The 23,646-nt window shown below is 38.8% G+C and overlaps 1 protein-coding gene across 3 annotated transcripts in view; it reads left to right on the top strand.

Moving 5' to 3' along the window:
* Positions 1-23,646, top strand: part of MEGF10 (multiple EGF like domains 10) — a 155,296-nt gene that overhangs the window by 83,800 nt on the left and 47,850 nt on the right. For all 3 annotated transcript variants that reach the window (XM_074328539.1, XM_074328540.1, XM_074328541.1), the window contains exons 6-9: positions 10,960-11,206; positions 13,257-13,377; positions 16,266-16,402; positions 23,100-23,312. In XM_074328539.1, coding sequence (XP_074184640.1) covers positions 10,960-11,206; positions 13,257-13,377; positions 16,266-16,402; positions 23,100-23,312 — 718 coding nt within the window. The remainder of the gene's footprint in view (positions 1-10,959; positions 11,207-13,256; positions 13,378-16,265; positions 16,403-23,099; positions 23,313-23,646) is intronic.

The raw sequence follows: 23,646 nt of genomic DNA, 5'->3' as shown, positions 1-23,646 counted from the left end.
AATTTTTGTTCATACATTAAAGAAAAGCAGCCACTAAAAAAAAGAACCTTGTGTTGTAAAATTAGTATTACATAAATCAGATTTACCCATGCTGTAAATTAGTTGTTTAGAATAATTAGACCTTATCATAGTTAAAAACTTACTTAAGACAGAAGATACCATAAGCAAAGTTAAAAGAGAAGCAAGAGACTGGGAAAAGATTTTTGCAATATATAAAACAAATGATTAGCATGTAGAATATATAAAGCATTCCCACAAATGAATAAGAGAAAAAAACTATCAATTTTACAATAGGTGAAGGATACAATAAAGTAATTCAGAGGCAAGAAAACCTCATTGGCTAATAAGCCTATCAGAATATGATTCTTTGCAAAAACCAGTGAAATGCATAACAAAGAAACAAAATGTCATTTTCACCCTCAGATTAGCAAAAGTTTAGAAGTCTGACAATATCAAGTGTTGACAAAGATGTGAAAGGAAGTTTCCATACACCTCTCTCATGAGAATAAATTGATAGAGTAACTTTAGAGAGAAATTTGGCTGTCTCTAGAGTAAAATTTTCATTTGTGAACACCATACAATCCAGTAATTTTATTTCTACTTTTTAACAATTTGTCTATATGCCTTAAAGAACCCCTTGCATACATGTACCATATATTCTTTGCATCTTTGTAATAGTGAAAATTTGGGAATAAAAACTAAAAATGGCCATGAATATGATAAAAGATAAATTTGGGGGAGGCTATTAACGCAGTAGAATGCTATACAGCCATTCATTTCTATAAATCCGTTATGTAGTATTATACTTTATTAGCAGATGTATCAATATTAGTAGGTCTCAATATCATAATATTGGGTGAAAAGGGCAAGTTACACACTGATACATATGTTTTACATAAAACAAATAATACAATATGTTTCTACACACAAACTAGAAGGATACACATTAAAATCATGATAGTGGTTATCTGTGGGGAAGGAGTAGGGAAAGAACTGAGAACCAGGCAGAAAAGAGACCAAGGGGACTTTATCTGTAATGTTTTATTTCTTGTGTTAAATAATGAAGCAAATGTGATGCAATGTTCATAACAGTAAATTCTAAGTGTGGACTCATGGACCTTTGCTGTAGTATTACTTGTAGTCTTCTGTAGTTAATTTTTTTCCCTCAAGAAAACGATAATACGTTTTTCAGACCATCCAGTTGGCATTGAGGGTTTGAGGAGCAGTTTTCTCATTGTGGGATTTTAAACAGATTATTTAAGACCTCAGCCCTTTGGCCTCTCACATCCAGAATGAAGATGCTAAGTACTTGCTCAGGGATGGTCCTTACTACTTATCCTTCAATGCTCACCTCAAGCCCCACCTCCTCTGGAAGACATCTACTATCCCTTTTCTCCTCGGCCCAAAGGTGCGGTACCCAAAGGTGCGGTCCTGTGTATTCTTCAAGCATCCTGTACACTGCAACACTGAGTACATTCTTTTGTGATAAGTCTCACTGTGGGCCAGTCGCTTTCAATTTATAAGGCTATCTTAGCTATAGGCTATGTCTTAGGCAGGAGCAAGTAGTCAATGCTGTAACATACAGAACTTAGCCATAGAAGATGCTTAATGCACTTTTAATGAAGGAATAAATGAGCAAAAGAACAAAAATATGGCAAGACTTTATATAAAGCAAGACATCCCATGATGGCTCCTCAGTTTATTTTTCTTTTGACTTCGGCGAATAAATGTAATCCCCCTCAAATCCCTTACTTAGTCACAGCCTACAGTTTATATCCTCGAGGTTTTCCTGCACTGTGAGTAAGGTCATCAATACACTCTGATAGACAGACATCAACATTTATATTTGGACACATTAAAGAATAAACATTTCACGCCCTTTTTGCAGGTTCGTAATTTGATATAAGCATACACTGAAGTTATAAAATGACAATGTCGCTTTGAAAATTCAGTTAGAGAACAGTTTTGACAGAACAATCAAGGTCCTCTCTCAGGCACGGAATAATATTAATATAAACAGCACTGGGGTGGCTGTCCACAGTGAGTTGGCACTCTGTCAGCTTTCCAGCAGGTTTTTTGACATGTGAAGGACGTGAGGTTTTAGTGCTTTCAGAGGACCTGGAAAATACATTTTTATTGTTCTTCTTCATGGATGGAGAAGCTTTACAAAGTTGTTTTCTTTCTAAAGCACTTGATATTTTGAATGAGGGTCTTTTCTTCTACGTTAACAAAGGGAATTATACACCATAGCCTTGTTAGTCTGAAGCATAGGCAACAAAATCACAGGGAGATAAAAGACCCCAAGGGAACCAAGGCTTAGGAAGAAAGGGTGTATGTTGCAGGAAGAACCATGTTTTTTTATCCTTTGAGGCAGCAGAAAATTATTTGAGTCTCTCCTAAAAGACACTCACTCTGTAAAGTTATTTGCTTGAAAGTGACTTATGTGTGCTTTGTCTATATATTAAAATATGAAGGGCTGAATTTTCTTCCCTATTAATTTCTCTCGTAGACACAAACTTTCCTATGTTTAAAGTCACTGGAGAACATCATGGCAAGACTCCATGTAAAAATATACTTTCAAGTCAGTATAGCTGACTGATATATCTGAACAGACACTTGACATTTGTATGTCAAGGACACTTCCAGTCTTAGTTACTTCAAACAGCAACCCCGGTGAGGGTAGTTATGTATTATAAGCTGACATCACTTTCCCTATGATAAACTTGACTTCCAAGGTTCAATACATTTTCCTGCTGTATGTGGTAGAGATGTATCCACAAAGTCCTTAAACCTTGTATAGTTCTACAGTTTGACTTCTTAGATCCCAGTGGTATTTAACCAAGACAAAATAAACCAAAAAACAACAAGTGAAAACTGAACTGCTCAGTTCATCTAGGGTTTGTTTAGACCTAATACAAGAACACAGAATTGGGTACTTTTGTTGTTCTCCGTGATTCAGAACCAATTGCTTTAAAAAAGCATCCTATTCTTCAACATGTGTTTCAAGGCTGCTCTGTGGTCTTGTGGGCATAGATAACCTGAGGCAAAATTAAGTCATTGGGATTGGTGCCTACTAATATGGCCAGATTCTCCAGATTTTATTTATGCCCATCTTTTCTTTATTTCTTTTTTTTTTTTTTTTTTTTTTATGCTAAGGGAAGGATTACTAAGAAGTTCATGTATTTGTTTCCAAGTTTCTCCTTTTACATTTCTGGGCCCCATGTACCAGCCTATACCTCTAGACACAAGTGAGAAATTTCTAAATCCAGTTTTTAATTGGCAATTAAGAATAGAATGTAAGGTAACGCTAGGTTTCATTGAAGGCCTGAGCTTTTTCCAATTGGCTTTTATAAAAAGGGATGAAAGGGTGATCCCAGGGCTTGTTTTTGTTTCATGGAGTTACTGAGCAATTTGTTTTTCAAACTCGCATTGTGAGAACCAAGTTGTCCTTTTTGGCATGAATGACTCATGCAAGACAAACAAATAATACAAACCAACAACAGGCCTGTTATTCCTGTGTCATATACAGTGGGAGGATGTTTTTCTAGAGTGTTCTTTTTCCTGGGTAGCTATTCCAATGTGCGTACCATGGAATAAAATTACTGCTGCGACTAGATCTGTGCTGTGTCACACATAACAACAAGTACTTTTTGTGTAATTAGTACGTTCCACCATCCCTGTTTTACAAAAAGAAAATTAAGTACAGCAAAGGTCGGGGACTTGCTCAAGGTTCCATGGCTATGCAGCAGTGGTGGCTCGGCTGGAGTCCAGGTCTGTCTAACGCTAAATCATTATACTCCCTCCTTGAGCCAGATGGTGATTGATGAATTTCATAACAAGGTGAACTTGATGGTAAACATTACTACATCACTCCTTTCTCAAAGGGAAAAATGATGTCATCCTTTCCCTTCCCCCTACTTTTTTTTTTCTAATGGAGTCATTTGAATGAAACTGTGTATTAACATGTCCTTGTTCTTTCCTCTGGAGCATCTCTGTTGGCATTTCTGTCTACGTCTGTGTTCCTTTTCTGATTCTTTATCTACGCAAAGACAAGAGACTTACTAAACTCTTCCATTTCTTCAAAGATGTTTCCTAATGCCTTATTTCTGTTAATACCATGTGTGGCTGCAGACATGTTGGGACATCCCTTATCAGAAACATTTTTCTGAACCTGCTATTAACACTTTGAAACCTGGGAACTGTCGTTTTAGGCAAACAAGTATTATTTCTCAAACATCTGTGAGATTTTGTCCTACAAGACCTAAAGGAACACTTTTTGGAAAGCAGGCAGAAGCAGTTAATGTGCACAGATATCAGTTTTGTATTTGATGAGCGTCACTCACTCAGGATGGTCTGTATGGTGAGGGGGAAGGTCACAGCTTTGGAGACCTTGGTAGGTTGGGGTTCAACACTTGCTTTTGCCCCTTGAGCATTAAGTGACTTTGAACAAATTATCATCTGAGACCATTTGGCATGTGAAATTTGGAATAATTATACCTACCTCATTGGGTGTTGTTGTGAGGTTTAAATAAAATAGCTGCTGAAAGCTGACTCATGTTTGAAACTCATACTGTCTCAGAACCCCTTCTCTCTCTCCCCATCCTTTGCATGGAAAATTGGACTGAGGATTTGAAGTGGGTTAGGAGATGAGAATGTACCTAGAATTGTTATGATGGTTTTACATGTTTGTCTGCTTGTGAAAGTTAGTTATAGTGCCCTGAATTCACAGTCACTTTCATTCATTCCCCCAAATATATCTTGAGCGCCAACAATGTGCAGATAATATGTGGGCTAGTTTTCAGGTCCATGTACTCTGAAAACTAATGACATCAATACTATTTTCACAGTGAGCTTTCTGGCTATTTGGTTTGTATAGAATCATTATCCACTTACAAAAGCTCTTCAGATCTGACCATTTCCTTAATTTATTTCCTTTTTGAGAAAGACCCTATGTTCTCACTACTGAGGTAATTTCCTATTTTCACTGCCCCTAAATACTGAGTCATTGGCTGACCCCATCAGCTTGCTCGTGAAAGGTCTGATCATTTGCTGCTCTGTTTTAATAGATCATATTAGACAAAAAAGATAATTGTGGTATATTATTGTTAACCAAAATGTATAATTTCACTAGTTCAGGAGCAGAATGGTCTCCTGAAAAGTGCTTTGACTCTTGTGTGCAGAAAGTCTTGGATTTGAATACTGATGACACCCACCACTTACTAGTCATGTGTTCTACTTAAATGTTCCCATCCTAAATATCCTTTGGGTGTTAAATGTGATAATGACCGCCACCTTGTTGTAATTGCTGTGAGAACTGGAAAGAGGTACGTAAAGCACAGAGCACAGAACCTGGTCCAACATAAATGCTCAGCAGATCAAACCATTTAAAACACAGTTTTGTGCCTTTCTCTTAGTGACAAAAGGATACATGTTCATTGTATAATATTTAGAAAACGTAATTAATCCAAATGAATAAAAGAAAAATCACATATACTCTTAAGATCCAAAGGTACCCAATGGTACCATTTGACTGTAGAGCTTTTCAATATCTGTCTCTCTATCTCTTTCTTTCTCATTCTCTTTCTTTTCCCTCCTTCCCCAGATATTAGGTTCAACCATATATAATTGCTGATATTTGGCCATTTTTGACCTTAATTAATGACAATTTTATCTGGTTCATTCTAATACATTGCTAAAATTGGATCACATGGTACATATCTTTTTTTAACCTATTTTTTACAATTATGATATTGCTAATATCTTTGAAGTTCATTAAATATTCTTCTATAATACTACTTTTAATCGATGCATAGTATTCCATTATGATTATACCAAAATTATTTCCGTCAGTCCTCTATTACTAGAAAATTAGGTTTTCAATTTTTTTGTTATTATAAACAGTGCTGGGATAAACACCCTTATAGCTTTGCGGGGAGTAAAATGTAGTGGTTTAGAATGCAGACTCTGAAGACAAGAGGTCTTGTGCCTCACTGCTTACTATCTGAGTAACTTTAAGCATGTAACCTGGATCATGGTTTCTGCATCTATAAAATAAAGATAGCAATACTTCAGAGGGCTACTGTGAGAGTTCATCTATTTTTAGTGCTTAGAACAGTGGCTATGGGCGTGCTCTAAGTATTATTAGTTAGTTAACTATTATGAATTGTCATTGTCATTACACATACATTTATTTATTTTGGAAAAATTCCCAAAGAGGAATTTATGAATAAAGGGCTTTGGATACAGTTTTCCAGACTAATCTCTAAAATGGAGAGATTAGTGATAATCTGCTATCCCATAGTAATGCCTCAGAGTGTTGGTTTTCATGAAAAAGGAGAGCTTATCATCACTCTCATCACTATTATCTTACTTTGTGACTCATGAGGCACAGCTTTTCACAGTCCGATATCCCTGAAATCAGAATGCTTCTAACCGTCATTGTCAACCAGGTGACTGGTTGTATGAAACCTTCTGTGGACCACTGCTAAGATCAAGAAAGGGTGTCAGTGAGTCTTAACACCTATGAAATTCAGTTTCATTTAAGAGATATGAGTGGGAGTCATGGAATATACCAGGGGTGCCAAAAAAACGTTCATGTTTTAAGAGATGTTATTTATGTATTACTTTTCAAAATTGAATTGAATTATGGTAGCAATGTGGAGTATGACATTCACTCAAAAGATGGCGTTAATCAAATGAATAGTAGCGTCATTCATTTGTATTACAGTTTTAATACAGTTGTTTCCTTTCTGAAAATGTGTATACATTCTTTTGGCACCCTCTGTATGTAATGCCATTTTCAGAGACCATCTCAGATTGGGTCTGAGAAATGTATCTGAAGGACAGAGGTTTCTGGGCTGAGCTTAGAAGAATGGGGAGGACAGATGGAGGGAGAGGACATATCTAATATCTCTCTATCTCCCCTTATTTCTATACTTACTTCTTGTTGTGCATGTGGCTAAGGGGAATGATAATGGCCGTGATACAATAGGGTAGAAGCCCAATCAGGAATTCATGAACATTTGCTGTTTAAAATATTTTGGTAATTGCGTGTATCATTCTCTCTGAATGTAATACCTCCTACAACCTCCCTCCTCTTCCAGTCCCTCCTCTTTGTATGTATAAATCCTCTATCCTTTACGTAAATATGGCCTTTAAGTCTCAGCTTAGACGTCATTTTAGCTGGGAAACCTTTCCCGACTCACCAACAATGATTAAGTGTCATTTCTGCATTTTCCATCGTACCTAGTCCATGTCCTCACCATACTGCTTATCAGAGGTGTTTTATTGCCTAGTCACTTGATGTCTCTGTCACTAAACTGCAAACTTCTAGAAGCAGGAACTCTTTTGCTCTTCTTTGAATTCTAGGCCAATATAGCAGGTAGGTAGGAGTTATCAATGGAGTGAATTTCAGTACTCAGCCCATGAATGTAAACTGTGGTTATCAGCATCATTGGAAGTTATAGCCATGAGAGCTCCATGGTGAATCCGTAATCTTGAGAGGATCCAGTGCTCTGCCAGTTGTCACTAACGGTTGTAACATGGACTATTACTTCTGATATTACTTGGTAGTATAAGATTCCTTTTATTTCGAACTTACTATGAGAGCTTAATAGAGCAATTGTCCCTGCTGCTTAAGACCCTCATTAAGCTGTCTCCTGACACATCTGCAGGGATCTGGGCACATTGCATCTGATAGCCTCTTTCTAGCTGTTAGCACAGTAAGAGCTGAAACCAGAAGCTGAAAATGAGTCATCACTGCCTTATTCGCATTTGGGTTTTTAACAGTTTAATCTGAAACAAAATTGTATTCATTTACCTTTCCCCATTAGGATATTCAAGCTATTTCCATGTTAACTACATTTTTTCTAACTGGGCAGTGGGAGTAACCAACCCAGCCATTTTTTCTTGAGGAGTGAAACACTTACCCCTTGAGATTAGAGTAAGGTGTTAAATAAAAGAGATCGGATGATTTGAGTTCAGACTCTCTCCAAACTGTCTGTGCTAATACAGCACTTGAATTCAGGGTAATTGGTTAAGCTTGGCACTAAACATGAAGAACAAATTCTGCCTCTTGTTTAGACAGTCAACTTACCCTTGCATTTGTAGTAACCAGGGCAGAAAGTTGGCTTTTATGCGATAAACTATGCAACTCACTGGGACACATTTAAAAATGGATGTGTTGAAGTAGTTAAATATGACAAAGGAAAACAGGAAAGGAAGTCACAGTGATGTCTAAATTCAAGCCAGGCTTCTGTGCCCAACTTATTCTACTTTCTTCCTATTTGTCTGTAAGTTTCTGTATGTGGATTTTTCCCCCCCAGCATAGCCTGTGTTGGTACTCAGTGAATACTTGTGAGGCCCATGTACCAGTGGCCTTTTAGGGAAATACAGACCCAAGGGGACAAGCTGTCACTTCAAAGCATACCACAGTGCTTAGATATAGCCAGGAAATTATCCATGTCGGCATGATAATATTTCTTTAAAAGCCTGAAACCCTTTCTTTGATGCTGATAGTTATCAATTTCTGCTGTAAACTTGCTTCTATCATGAGCTATATTAAGGGTTTTCATTTTGTTTTTTAATCGAATCCTAAGAAAATAGAAGTGGTTTCTGCCTGACTGTTCTGCTGGGAGAGAAGTTGTTGAATGGGATGTGGAAATGGGCCATGGAGAAGAGGAGAGACCAGTTCTGTCCCCTCATTACCTTTTCCTACCACTCTTCTGTGGTTGACAAACACATTCTGTAAAATGTATGTGTTCTAGCCCATTCGTATTACAGTGTCACCGTGGGGAAAGAAGAACTCATCATAATTTTTTAAAATCCTTTTGATATCCATGATCTTGATATCCTTATCAAGATAATCTTAATAGCTATAGTTGTTTTTTGTATCAATTAATTGTCCATTCTACGTAAGGAAAAACTGGATATTTAGTTTAATATCTAAGGCTCCTAGAAGTTAAGAGGGATATGGAAACTTTGGAAAGAGTTTAGCAAAGAAATTGAATAACTTTTTAAAGGTGAGTAAAGGTATTGGGGCTGTAGTATTTAGTCTAGCAGAGAGCATGGTCAAGGATGCATTCACATTTCAGGAATAAGATCATTTATAATATATAGAACAGGGATGAACTGGGTCAACTATACAGTGAAGAGAACAGGAGAAAAAAGGAGCAAATTATAGGATAATGGATTTGACTTAGGTGGAATGAAGAGTTTTCCTTACTCTTAGGATTGATGAACCAAGTTACAATGGACTATGTAATTTATTTTGGTGGACCTTAAAAATTGAATAGATCTTTCTCTAGCTGGGATAGCTGAGAGGATGTAAAGGAACATACTAGGACAATTTTTCTTTTTTTAAAGAATACATCCTAGATTGAAAGAGTTGCAATTGAAAATTTTCTTTATCCATATCCACAGGCAATAAAGAAACAACTCATATGACTAACAATTAGGCCTAAATCTCATCTTGGATCTACCACCTAATCTTATTTTATAAAAGAAGATTCTGAGTTCTTAGTTAATTGCTTTCTTGATCTGCTTTAGGTTCAATAATTCTCTCATTGTTTTAATTGCATAAAAGTGTGTTTATTAAAGTACTAATGAGACCAAAGCCATACTGATTAAAAACAGAATTATTCATTTAAACCTTGGATATTATGAAATGAAAGGTAGGTTCGCATATTGGAAGGTGAATCCTGCACGTGTAATGAGTTGCTTGCTGTGTGCCTAGTTTTTCTTTTTTTTTCAGTAATTTATTCCAGATCTATTGAAGTTACAACATTTTAAGGAAATGACACTTTTTTTTATCATAAAAGCAATTTATCCTTAGAACTCTAGGCAGGGTGCATTTTCCCTAGTGATTTGATAGCATCTAATTAATAAATAAATGCATGGCTGGCTAGGCAATGCATATTAAGAGTAGGTTTTGCTTATCATCACTCTGTACAATTTTTAGAACGTTCGAGATTGAGGGTGTTTTTCCTTCCCTGCTCTACTTTTCCTACTCATTGACTCGAATTGCAGCCACTCTTTCTTTTCTTCAGAATAGCACTTTTAAACCTATCTTTCAATTGCTGTTTCCTGCCTTTATCTTACCAGGTTTCATGGGCATATTATTTCATTATTTTCTGTCCATTTCTGGTTGCAGGTTTGTCTTATTTTAAAAATAAGTCAGTGAATTTAAACATTTTAATCATTTTTTTCCCTGCTTTTTCCGGTTATCTCCCAGTTACACATATTTTGATTGATACCTTGAAAGCAGATCTGCCGTTGCCTTTGAGAGAGCTCGGCCCAGACCTGTAGCAGGGTCAGTAGCGCTGCCTGTGGGTCCCATCTTGCTCCTCGTGATTACTGCCTGGGGTCAGGCTCCCTCACCGATCTCCTGATCTCCTGCCATTCTTCTTGCCCGGTGTTCCTGCCTCTCCTGGTCAGCTCCTTCTGTCCTTTCCTCACACCGTAGCCAGCTGACCTTACTAGGAGGCAAATCTGCATTGTTCCTCATTGCGTAAAATAGTTTCACTACCAATCCCTGATCCACAAGATGCAATCCAAACTCCTTAGTGTTCGTAAAAGCCCCTGCATGAGCTGGCCATTTCCATCTGCCTAGCCTGCCTCCCCTCCCCCCACAACCACGTATACTCTCCCCTAGCCATTACCCTAGCCACATCCAACGCAGCACTCCAGGAGCAGGGAACAGGCTGAGCAAAGGCACGGGGTTGGAGGATGTAGCTATGCTTACGCAGTGGCGTGATAGGACATGGCTCACTTAGTGTGTGAGCACCAGTGTGTGAAGCATGGCCCTGGGTTGGTGCTGGAGCCCTGATGCCCAGCTAACGAGTGGCGATGAAGGGGTCATCGGGCTCCTCCCCGAGGGAGAGGAAAGCTAGTTCTGAAGAGCTTGTCGTTACCCACACCCATACTCTGATGTCTTCCACTGTTTTCTTTCCCCAACCTCAGCCTGTGATGGGGATCACTGGGGACCTCACTGCAGCAGCCGGTGCCAGTGCAAAAACAGGGCCCTGTGCAACCCCATCACGGGGGCTTGCCACTGCGCTGCAGGCTTCCGGGGCTGGCGCTGCGAGGACCGCTGTGAGCAGGGCACCTACGGTAATGACTGCCACCAGAGATGCCAGTGCCAGAACGGTGCCACCTGCGATCACGTCACAGGGGAATGCCGCTGCCCACCGGGATACACTGGAGCCTTGTAAGTGACATCCTGCTAAGCAGCATGTTAGAGCTCACTCAACTGCTGTAGTCATGCTGCTGCCACCATCATACTCCTGTGCTTCCGTTTTTGTTGCTGCCTGGAGTTACTGAGAGGGCGGGAGTCCAGGCACAGATGCAGAGCTCAGCAGGGATCGCCACTGGGTGCTCCTGTGGTTGGACCCTTGAACATCTGAGTCCAGCCAGAGTCTAAGGGCCAGGTTCCATGCTTTGCTTCCAGCAGGGCAAAGATAGAGAGGACCAGGATGTTGTACTGACGGCAGTATTTTGGAGTTGTTGGGGCAGGTTTGAAGTTCTGCTTTGATTCTCCCACAATCGCATTCATTTTATTCTAGCTGGCAGTTAATGGTCCACGTTGTTTTGCTCTGTGTTGCAAATTAATTAGCTGGATACATCTGGGTGGCTTCAGTGCCTTATCAAAGAGGACAGGGGGACGATGTTGGAAATAGTCCATGATAAAAGGTTAACTGGGTTATTTAGTGTGTCAAAGCAACTACTTCACCTGCACTACTTTATTTTGTGGGAAGGGCGTTCTTCGGTTTGTTTGTACAGATGGTCCCCAGCTTACAATGGTTCAATTCACTAGTTTTCAATTTTACAAAGGTATTAAAATGATGCACATTCAGTAGACACTATACTTCAAATTTTTCCAGTTTTAATCTTAGCTGGACTAGCGATATGTGGTATGGTACTCATGATTCTGGGCAGAGGCTGTAAGTCATATCTTCCAATAAGCCACGTGATCATGAGGGCAAATATCCGATACTCTACAGCGTATTCATTGTATTAGATGGTTGTTGCCCAACTGTAAGCTAATAGAAGTATTCTGAGCATGTTTAAAGTGGGCTAGGCTAAGCTATGATATTCGGTAGGTTAGGTATATTAAATGCATTTTGAACTTGTGATGTTTTCAATTTATGATGGGTTTATCAGGACATACCACCATGTTAAGTCAAGGAGCGTCTGAATTAGCAAACAGAATGAGAGGAAGAATTTGCCAGAAAAGTAGGAGACAGAAAAATTTTAAGTCCTTACTGAGAAAATTACACTTGTAAATCACACAACTAAAACTTGGGGGGAAAAATCTGGCTGATTATGTAAATATTTCCTGCTGGCAGTGGTACGGCTGTAAAGTAGAGCTAAAGAAAAAAGATTGCATTAGCCTAGAAAGCCCTGATTTTCAAAAGAATGGATGATCAACTCAAGCTATTTAATTGTTAATATTATTTTTATCGGTTTTTATCAAGACCCCGATTGAATAGGGTTTTGGGAAACTTGGAGCAATTTCACAATAGAGCAAAAAACCGACAATTAAAGGCTTAGAGAAGAAGATTTGTTCACACAATATGGGAAGGGCAGGGGGTTGAAAGAATGGAGACTGGTCAGTCTGAAGAAGAGAATGCTGAAAATTGATTATGAAAAATAAGGGGGGTGGGGGGTGGGAGATGAGGGTAAGGGGGATCAAATATATGGTGATGGAAGGAGAACTGACTCTGGGTGGTGAACACACAATGGTATTTATAGGTGATGTAATACAGAATTGTACACCTGAAATCTATGTAATTTCACTAATAATTGTCACTCCAATAAATTAAAAAAAGAAAAATACATGCACAAAGCCGGTGGTGGTATGCAAGCATTTCAGTCTTCTTTGACTTTAGAACAAAGGCACAACTAACAGTGGACTTCAAGTGTGGCACATAGGCTTTATAAAAGTTACATGGAAAGCTCCTGTCACCAAGGAGTGTTTGTCCAACCAGAGTCATCCTTGGTGCTCTTGGATAGGACGCACACTCCTCAAATTGAAATGGTTTCATTAGAAAATACCCCCAAACAAAGGGAAGAACTAGGTGACCCCTTCAAGACCCTTCCAGCCAATATGACTAATGCTCTTGATGTTAATGAAGTGAACACTACTGAACAGAGAAAACTTGTTTATTTTAGGGCCCTGGGTGCGGTTGTGTCTGTGAACCTAAGGGTTGTGTGGTTGGATAAATAATGGTGTCCTTTGTCACACATTAATCCCTCAGCTGTGAGGATCTTTGTCCCCCTGGCAAGCACGGCCCGCAGTGTGAGCAGAGATGCCCCTGCCAAAATGGAGGAGTATGTCATCACGTCACTGGGGAATGCTCTTGCCCTCCTGGCTGGCTGGTAAGCTCCTCTCTTCCCTCTCAAAGTCACCTATTTCAGGGTAGCCAAGTGAAAATGCCTGTGGAGGACTTTAGCACAAAAGAAAGTTACACTGATGGTTAAAGTTTCCAAAGTTGGAAATAACCAACCATTTCCGAGATAGGATCCTTCAGGCCAGAGAAGATAGAAAGTGATTCAATCCTGAACTTGAAATTCACTAAGGGTCCTTATGGGAAAAGATAGTAGGCCATCTGTCCTGCATTTCCCCTCAGGATATAAAAGGGAAATACACACGTCTTACATGTAACAGCCAGAGCTGTTAAACATTGGATGTATTTAAATAATCATTTTCATAATTATGTTCTATGGATCACTATTGTTCTTTGAGAACATTGTTCTCAACAGAATCATTGTTATATGATTCTGTCAATTAAGTTATCAGGTTATACAAATCTGTAGACACTTTGAAGTAAACCACATTTCCCAAGTGTTACAGAACTTCTCAGAGCCTTAGTATGATAATCCAAGAGGACGCTATAACTCACCATACTTACCAAACTTTGACCACAATGCTCTTTCTTTATGTAGCATCACGTAGGCTTAGTGTTACATGGAATGTACAGTGTCAAAGCTGGCTTACTAACTAGATTTCTCTGAAACCAGGAAATAATATTGATCCTTTTTTCTCTGAGTTGATTTGTACATGTGCGCTAGAAGGCAGAAAATGAATGACCAATGTCTGTTTCCTTCATTAACAAACAAAAAATAAAAGACCAAGTCACTTCATGATTACTTTCCATCTCCATGAGCTGTAGGGAAGCAGCTCTTGAAGGGTTACAGTGACTTCTTAACTGCCAAATCCATTCTCATTCCACTCTTCCATTCTCATGGGCTTCATTTCCCCAAAGCTTTGGACACTGTTGTTCATCCACCTCCCTTTCTGAAGCTTTCTCCACTTCTCTGATAACCCTCTCCCTTACCTCTCTTACTAAAGATCTCTTTTCCTAATCCTCCTTCTTCTACATACAGGCTTTCTACTCCTAGGACTTCTGTGTAGACACTTAATGTAGAGTCGCCTCATCTTGAGATTAAAGCTTTCTTCTTCTTGGTTGGGGTCACGATGTGAAACAGTCATACCCACAGGCTTGGACTGTGAGTACCAGTAGGTGGGCACATGCCCTGTCCACCAGCCTCTCATATACCCTATGCCCTCTACCTTGATAGATGCTCCTCACTAAATGCTTCAGGTTCTTTTTCTCCGTGTGTAGCTGAGCTTCCAACTTATACTTCTCTTTACAACATTGTATTCGTGCTATCATCTTAGGTACTTTTCAAAGATGAATGTGTCTTCCTATTACACATACACACACATATGTATTTCAACTAGTAGAAATAATGTCCTACTTAAAGCTGTTTGCTCACATGAATCATTCTTTTTCATAAACATTTCAACAGCATTTCGGAAGTTTACGTGGGACCATTACAAAATGTGAGTAGTCAGAGTAAGTCCCTGAGAGAGTAGAATTTTCACCAGGACCCCTGCTTACCACAGACTGACCCTTAGCACATTATTCCTTTAGTCATGTTAATATGTGGTGTTCCAATGGAGGGATTAGACTTATTTTTACATCTGTCTCCCTCACCACATTGTCAGCTAATTAAGGGTTGTGACCTTATCTTTGATTCTCAGAGTTTAAGCATTATGCCTGGTGCATAAATGATTCAGTTAAGCATTGATTTGAGTCATCTCTGAAAGGCATTTTGGTTCCAAGAGTCTGTGGAAGAACTTTCCCTGTTTGTAGATAGATAGAAACCAACAGAGGAGACTTAATTAGCACACCAACTGCCTTTGTGTGTAGCCAGGAGTTAGAGGAAATTTATTTTCTTATGCTATCCAGAATAAACATTTACAAAACCATCTGGTGTCTGCTAGCCTCCAATTTCAGAGTGCCCACGTCTGCCTTTTTTCCGAGAGAAGGAGAACAAAATGACAGTTTCCAACAATTTTTAAAATCCCTGTTATTTGGGATATGTTGTTTGCTCTGACAATAACACTAATAAATAGATGGTAAGCTACAAGCCCAGGTCATGTAGCCAAGTGAAGTAGAAAATACTAGTGTATTTCCTAGATTTATTGGTACAGTATCTAATTCTTTTCCACATAGGATTGGAATAAATATGACAGTGCCTGACAAGATGGATACCCTCTAGGGTCAGGAGACATGTCCGAGTTACTCTCTTGATTTTTTTCTCCAGGAAATAAGCTTTCCTATTGATCTTGGCCCAGCAATGTTTGTTGAATGTGCTGAACATAAAAGCGTTTTTCTTCTGAAATAAAATGTCTAGGTTCATCCCATAGAAATATTTCCTAAGCAATGTTATTGTTCATTCAGGTACACAAAATTTCTATCTTACGTTATGCTACATTGTAGGAAATAAAGCCAATGATAATGTTTTCTCTAGAACATATGGTAAAGCATTTGGATAGTCCATGTGTACCAGATGTTGTCGTTTGTGTAATGGATGCTCAATAAGTATTGTTGACTTATACATGTAAGACCCTTAGGAGGATTTATAAATTCCTTAGGTTACCATAATACTCCCATGTAATTCTGTCTTCAGCTGTAGTTTTTTAATGTGAGTATTTCTATTTCTTAGGATGACTCTTCTGCCATTTTTTATTGTATCTTGAGATTTAGGCTTACTGAGTAAATGTCTATTTAAAATTTCTAACATTTTTAAGATGATGAACAGAGTTTCTGGGTTCTAAAATCCCCTTCATCTAATGTTCTTGCAGCTCTTTTTCCATATTCCTCCTTCCCTTTCTGTTTCTTCTCTTTTTCTCCCTCCTCCTTTGGCCTGTTCCTGGCTGGAGGCCCATCTAATTTTCCAAGTCTTTTTGAATGCAGGGCACAGTGTGTGGTCAGCCTTGCCCTGAGGGTCGCTTTGGAAAGAACTGTTCACAAGAATGTCAGTGCCATAATGGAGGGACGTGTGATGCCGCCACAGGCCAATGTCATTGCAGTCCAGGATACACAGGGGAACGGTAAGGGACAGTCTTGTATCTCTCTGTTTGTAATAGCATGAAAGGAAAGCTTAAAAGGTCAAGGGAACACCTCTGCTACAGTGTATCTGTTAACTATTCTATAATGTTCCAGAAGCATCTATAAGTTATCAATGTGTTTGACAGATACTTTCCCCAACTCAATGCTTACAAACTAAATCATAGACAGTAATGGTGAGTTGAAGATACCCAGAAAGCATTAAAAAATAATAATAAAATGTTAACCATCTAGAACCCACAATGAATATGTGATTCTAAACAGCTGAGTGTTTAGGACAGCCTCAAGCACCAAACTTTTCACCCTGTACACACGTTTGGATAGATTTATTTTTAAATGGGATGTGTACTTAGGTATCTTTAAAACATATGTTACTTTTTTATGATTAGGTATTCTATTAAGAACATTAGTCATTTTATTGTGCTGTAGTGATAGAGTAAGATCCGATGGGACTTACAGGGCTCTCTGGTTCCACATGATGTAAGAACAAATGATTGTGTTCCCGTGGTTCTTACATTCACTGTTGGTCATTTTTTGTGTTAAATGGTAAAGTGTTACCCTCGACAGCTTTGCTCACCCTAAGTCTTTTGATTTGCTCTTTTGTCTGTTATATCCTGAAAGACTAGATAACGAAGCTCGTTGGATATGTGTGTAAAATTTGAGAAAAGAGACTTGAGAGGCAGAAGAGTATAATGGAACCTGTGTCCTTAGAAATAGATTTTGGAACCTGTGTCCTTAGAAATAGCCTCATCTATAATGTTCAAATAATAATTATACTTTCCTCTAGGATTATTATAAGGATTAAATAAGTACACTGAAGCATTTAGAACAGTGCTGAAACTTATTAATATGAGCTATTATTATAATTGAGTGACTTCTATGAGCTATATAAATCCTAGCTGTTTAGAAACTGTGTAACTATTAGGTATCATTATTTTTTTGTGATATCTGTTAACTAAGAATTCCTTCAACCTTTTTTTTCAATTTTTTTTTGTTTCTAACACTCTGGTCTAATATTATGACTTTTAATAAGATACTATAGGGTATTTTTCCCTCTTCCCTCCCGATTAGACTCTGCACTTTCTTTTTAAATTTATTTCTAAGCATTTTGTAATTTTTGAAAAATCCCATTTCAGTTTCCAGTTGGGTATTTCTGGATAAAGGAAAACTTGCTTTTGAATATTTACTTTTTAATTTAGTCACTCTACCAAACTTTTTAGTTCATTCTAATGTTATTTTTAGTAAACGCTAAAATTAATTTATCATCTACAAATAAAGATAAGTTAGTTTCTTCTTTTCAATATGTATAATGATTATTTCATTTTCTCGAATTATTGCATTAATTAAAACCTCTAAATCAATGTTGACAAAAAGAGATAAAAGTAGGAATTCATGTCTCGTTCCTAATTTTATTGGAAATGGCTTCTATATAGTTTCATGTTTGTTATTGTTTCTTAGTAGACTGTCTTTTCTATGCTCAAGTGTTTTTTGTTTTTTCTTTGAGCCCAACTTTTATTAGGAACTTTTGTTAGTAGTGTCTGTTTAATTTCATTAACATGTATTTTATCATTTGTTAATATAATTATGTATTTTTCCTTTAATTTTTGATGTTATGAATTATTGACACCTTTAGTGCATGGTTTTCATAGCATGTCATTAGGCTACTCAGAAGGTTTTTGTGACCTACATCCTGGTTTATGGTTGTATTTGGGGTAGATGAGGTTGTTAGATGAGTTCTGGATCCATGTGGCGTTACATCTTATTATAGAAAGATGAGTCAGGAAAGGAGAGGCACAGGACCAAGCAGAATCCTAAATAATAGTTTTGAGTAATATTTTAGGGCACTAAAAAGATTTAAATAGAATTGTTTTTTGCCCTCTAGAGATTTAAGACTCAAATTCAAGGGAACATAAAAACAACAAACATTTAAGGCAAGCTTATACTCATCTTATTTGGAATACAGGGAAAGGGAATAACAGCTCATTTTCAGGTGAATTTTAGATTTGCGGTAAGGAAGGCAAAGAGCCAGAGAAAGAACAGCAAAATGAAGAAGGAACTTGCTTCTTGAGTTGTTCTTGTAACTACTGTTTTCCCAATGAACTGATGGCATGTTCTCTGTTTCCAATTAGGATATGCCCATCTGGAGTCTCTCTCTCTTTCTCTCTCTCTCTCAGTGTCAACAAGCTCATTTATCACAATGAAAGGGGAAAAATGCACAGCTATGGGGCAATTTGGAGCAGGAGGTATGGGGAAGGGGCTTGGGGTCCCACCTTGCCGTTTCCCCTGTTTGGAGAAGTCAGCGTAACTTGATCACTGAGGTGAGTTAGGCCAGAGGGCTGCTGTCTGGAGGAGCAGGTACCACCATAGGCCTTGACAGCAGAGCATTCCCAGGATGTGGGAACTGCCATCCCAGACTGAGGGCAAACAGAAAAAACAGAACAGGCACCTTGTATACAGGCAAGGCAGCTCATGGGATACCCAAATAATAGGCTTTGGGGTTTATGGAAAGATTGTGATAAGGGAAGTGTAAAGTGGCACAGCCAAGCAAGAGTAAAGAGAAGAGGGTTTCCATATCCTCACAAAAATTCATCTGGAAAGGTTAAAAGTGATTTGCATGCTGATGGATTGTCATGGAATCACTCAGGCCTTTGCTGGGGTCCATGCCCATCCTTGGTGCTCTGTAAGTGTTAGCTGGATGGAGACATCTGTGGAGCAATTGTGGATTCTGTTAAGGTGAAGCCCAAGACTCTCCTGCCACACCTGTGTCCATTACTACCCACAAAAGAAGGATGCGGGTGAAAGTAGATAAAGTCATAAATAATAGACAGGAACTGGGGACATGGGGGTGGGGAGGAGATGCAGCACTGGTCATCAGTGGAAGAACTCTTTCCTGTATCTAGGATGGTGGAAAAGTTGGCTCGTTCCCAGTGCTTTTTATATTTTCTCCAGAGCAGAGGTTCCAGATGTTTGAAAGGCAGGGTCTGATCCATCGATCCTAGCTTTAATGAGGAATGAGATTCTTTCAAACTAAATCATTGTTGGGCTCAATTATTCCAGTCACTCTAGGGAGGGACATGCTGAAAAGGACAAGGAAGGGAGAGAAAGCCTGTATATCCTAACTCATTTCTTTTTCCATAAGTTCACAATGAGATGCAATATAATAATCGAAATGATAGTAAAACATGCCTGTGACCCCTGTTGGTTTGGGAATTGGTGTCATGTTTTATTAGTTTATCTTCATTTAATGCTTATTCATTTTTCCCAATTCCAGGGCATTATTCAAAATCTAAAAAAAATATATAGGAACTCCAAATTTCTATATTTCTACTGTGGCCAATATTTATTACTGTATCTTTATCTGCCTCTCTGCTGTCTCCTAAGAAAATGTATTTCCTCTTACTGATTCCTAACACAGCTTTTCTTTTTCCACTTGGGGCCACAAAAGCAACCTTAAGGGTATAAAATGTGCTGGGAAGTGATGCTTCTTTTCAATAAAAGGCCCAAAAGGGGAGATGAGATTGCTTGACAAAGACTTTTCATTCAGCCAATCACATAGGTGGAAGCTACTTCATGATTGCATTTATTTCAAGATGGAAAATGTCTACATCTAGAAAGATACCCCACCAGTTTAGCTTCGTAGATGGAAGGAGACACAACTATTATTAACAGGATTCTCTTACAAGCACAATACTGACAAAAAAGAAGAGGGAATATGAACCAAGCTTTCTGTCCTGGCTACTTTAGTAAGTCAAATTCAAAAATGGTTTTTCGCCATTTATAACACAAACTAGTAGTATATTTAATTATAGGTTAGAAAGATAAATATGGGTCAGGACCAGCTATTGTGAATCTTGTTTTCCCAGAGAAAAGGGAGTCTCTGCCAAGACATGGTAAAATATGCACACTGGTTCCCTGTCATTTGGTAGCTGACATTTTTCCAGGCTTCCCATCTATACCCAGTTCACCCACTTTAAGAGCTGTGCTTTTTACTAAGTTTAAAATCATGCAGTCCAGTGCTTAGCATTTGGGTTTCTTTTCAAGTCCATGTAAGAGAGAGAAAGCTGTATTATTTTACCTTATCTTTTTCTTTTTGGTACTGACTTGCAAGAAAATTTGGACAGATTGCAGAGTTGTCAGCATTAGGCAGAGCTACGATGAGGCCAAATTATTGTACCTCAGCATTTCTTTCTGTAAAGTTTACATCTTTAAGGAATAAACTAAGCTTATTATAGCTTCTTACAAGTTAAAAAAATAGAGTACCTTTTTAAAATAGTCTGGTCTAAAAATGGGTAGACTTGTGTAACACATATCTGATTTTATGCTAAATGTTAGTGCAATTACTTCCGAACTTATCTAACAGCTTGTTGAACTGTTGATTTGAAGGCTTTGACTACTCACAAACATGCCTAAAGATGTTTAGAGTCTATGAAACCCAATTTGCAAGAGGCTCTTTTTCTTGTCTCTATCACATTAAATATACTATGCTAGAGCCAGAGTTAACCAGAAAAGAAAGTATCAAATGATCCTCAAGATTTAACCTCTACACTTACATATAATACTGTGGTTCCCCGAAAATAAGACCTAGCTGGACAAAATAAGACCTAGCTCTAATGCGTCTTTTGGAGCAAAAATTAATATAAGACCAGATATTATATTATATTATATTATATTTATTATATTTATTATATTATATTATACCCGATCTTATATTACTATAAAATAAGACCAGGTATTATATTATATTATATTATATTATATTATATTATATTATATTATATTATATTATATTATATTATATTATGTAAGACCTGGTCTTATTTAATTTTTGCTCCAAAAGACGTATTAGAGCTGATCATCCGGCTAGGTTTTATTTTTGGGGAAACATGGTAGAATCCCTGCCCAGCCGTGGTATTGTTAGCAATCACACCTTATCATTAAAAATATGCAAAGCCGTGTGGAAAACGTTGGCTTTTCAGACACTTTGCTGTAGCTTTTAAGCATGCTTGAATTTCTTTTGCACTTGCTGTGTTTGCTTTATATTGATCTGAAAAGTGCAATGTTGACCTACATTTTAGACTCTGGGTCTGGCATGAGTTGTGATCCACACAGGAAGTGGTTGCTGAGACTCACAAAGTGTTACCCTGCTTGTGGTGAGTGCTCTGCTGGATGAGACCCCAGCTCCCTCTTCCTTGGCAGAAGGCGCTCCTTCTGCTGCAGAAAGTGCCATCAAGTCACCTTGCCTGGTCGGAAAGAAACTGGGCTGGCTGAGAAATAGTCCTGCTTTCCATGGAGAGATGATAATTTTCTCTTCTCTATCCTGTGTCTTCTAACAACTCAGCTTCCCACCTGATCTAACTTACCCCGAGCATGTCCTTCCTCTGGGATTGAGCTCTAATGTCATATTTAAAAAGACAATAGTGAATTTTTGAGGTCTGATATTTTTTCCTTGCCATTTGGCAACCCTTCTTCCCAACAGAGGACAATACCCCACTTAACAAAAATGTTGCGTTAGGGAACTCCAAGCCTTCTGCAACCTACCAGCTCCTGTTCTCCAGGTTGAAATCAAAGACACCTGATTTCAATAGCCCAGATTTTCCCTGATCTAAAGAGGATTTTGTTTATTAGTTGTATAACTTTCTAAATGAGGAACAGTGATTACCATTCAGCTCTGAAAAAAGCAGACACATGGCTGAGATTAAATGTCAACATGAAAGCCAACAGAATTCAAATTTAGTTTCAAATTTGCTGCAAAGTTTTCTCTTTGGAATGGGGAAAACACGTTTTTTAATTTCCTAGTTATGAGCCGGAGAGTAACATTTGGACAATTTCTTTTCTCCCTTTCCTGATTTCCCGGGGCGAAATGCCATATATACCTTTAGCAAGTGTAATAATGCAGGGTCTCAGCTCCCGCTCCCCGCACAAGAAAGCAGGGTATGGTGAGGCCAAACAGGAACAACAACAGAGCCATAGATAGGGGAGTCATACCACTATATTCTCCATGGCAGCTGATTGAGACACAAAAGCAAACATCCGCCAGTACCCCAACAGAGGATCTTCCTGTACCCCAGTCTTGCTGGCGGCTGGGCGAGACACAGAAAGTAGGATCCCCACAATCCGCAATCCACCATCCGTGCTTGCTAACCCCACTTGCTAGCCACAATCCGCCATCTGCTTCTCTGCCAGCCAGCCAGCCAACCAACCAACCAACCAACCAACCAACCAACCAACCAACCCCCCTAGTGTAGCCATGCCAGTTATATTAGTGGCTAATGGCTAACTGGTAACAGCTGATAGCCACCCAGCCACAACAGATGACCATCTAATTACAGGCTGATGGCCATCTACAACCCGAGCCAGCACCTTTCCACATGAGGCCGAGAGCCTGGAAACTGCTCTCTGGGACTCTGTCCCCACAGCAAGCCACTGCATATAAAACATGCCTCATGTCCCAAATTCATAATTTGTTTTTATTTCTTTGAACAGGTCATATTGCTATCACTACCCTCTTTGGTCACAGTAAATTCATCTTCGTGCTTTTCATACCTGTATAGGGACAAACACAAAATAAATATCAAGTCCAAAAAGCAGTTTCAATTTCTACATAACAAAGCCATTTTGAATTGACTGATTTTCACAGGGTCCTAACGAATGTAACTTCCGCTTCTGCCTTCTGTTTGCTAGGTGTCAGGATGAGTGTCCTGTCGGTACATATGGAGTGCGCTGTGCTGAGACCTGCCGGTGTGTCAATGGAGGGAAATGTTATCACGTGAGTGGCTCCTGCCTCTGTGAAACAGGATTTTCTGGTGAGCACTGTGAAGCACGCCTGTGCCCGGAAGGTCTCTACGGCATCAGATGTGACAAGCGGTGCCCCTGCCACCTGGACAACACTCATAGGTGAGGGTCAGTTGCCCCTGGAAGGAAGTGTCCACTATTTGGAAGGAGAGATTGGCAGAGAGATTCCCATGCCAAGACCTTTCCTGCTTCTGGGTCATCCTGGGCAGGAACCACTAAGTAAATGGAAGGCCTTTGTACTTAGGGGGCGGGGCGATGGTGCAAGTCAGAAGTGCTAAAATTGTTAGATGGTCATGGGTGGATGTTAAATTATATCTCTATTAATGGCTCCCAGCAAAAATTAAGCTTGCTTGTGTTATTAGAACATTTCCCTAAAAGGGATTCTGTGACATTCCTTTAGAAGCAAAGATGCAATGAGAGACATGGCTTTTTAGTA

The sequence above is a fragment of the Rhinolophus sinicus genome, linkage group LG03, assembly GCF_036562045.2.
Source record: "Rhinolophus sinicus isolate RSC01 linkage group LG03, ASM3656204v1, whole genome shotgun sequence".
NCBI classification, from domain to species: Eukaryota; Metazoa; Chordata; class Mammalia; order Chiroptera; family Rhinolophidae; genus Rhinolophus; species Rhinolophus sinicus.
This window is presented reverse-complemented; position numbering and strand designations above follow the sequence as displayed.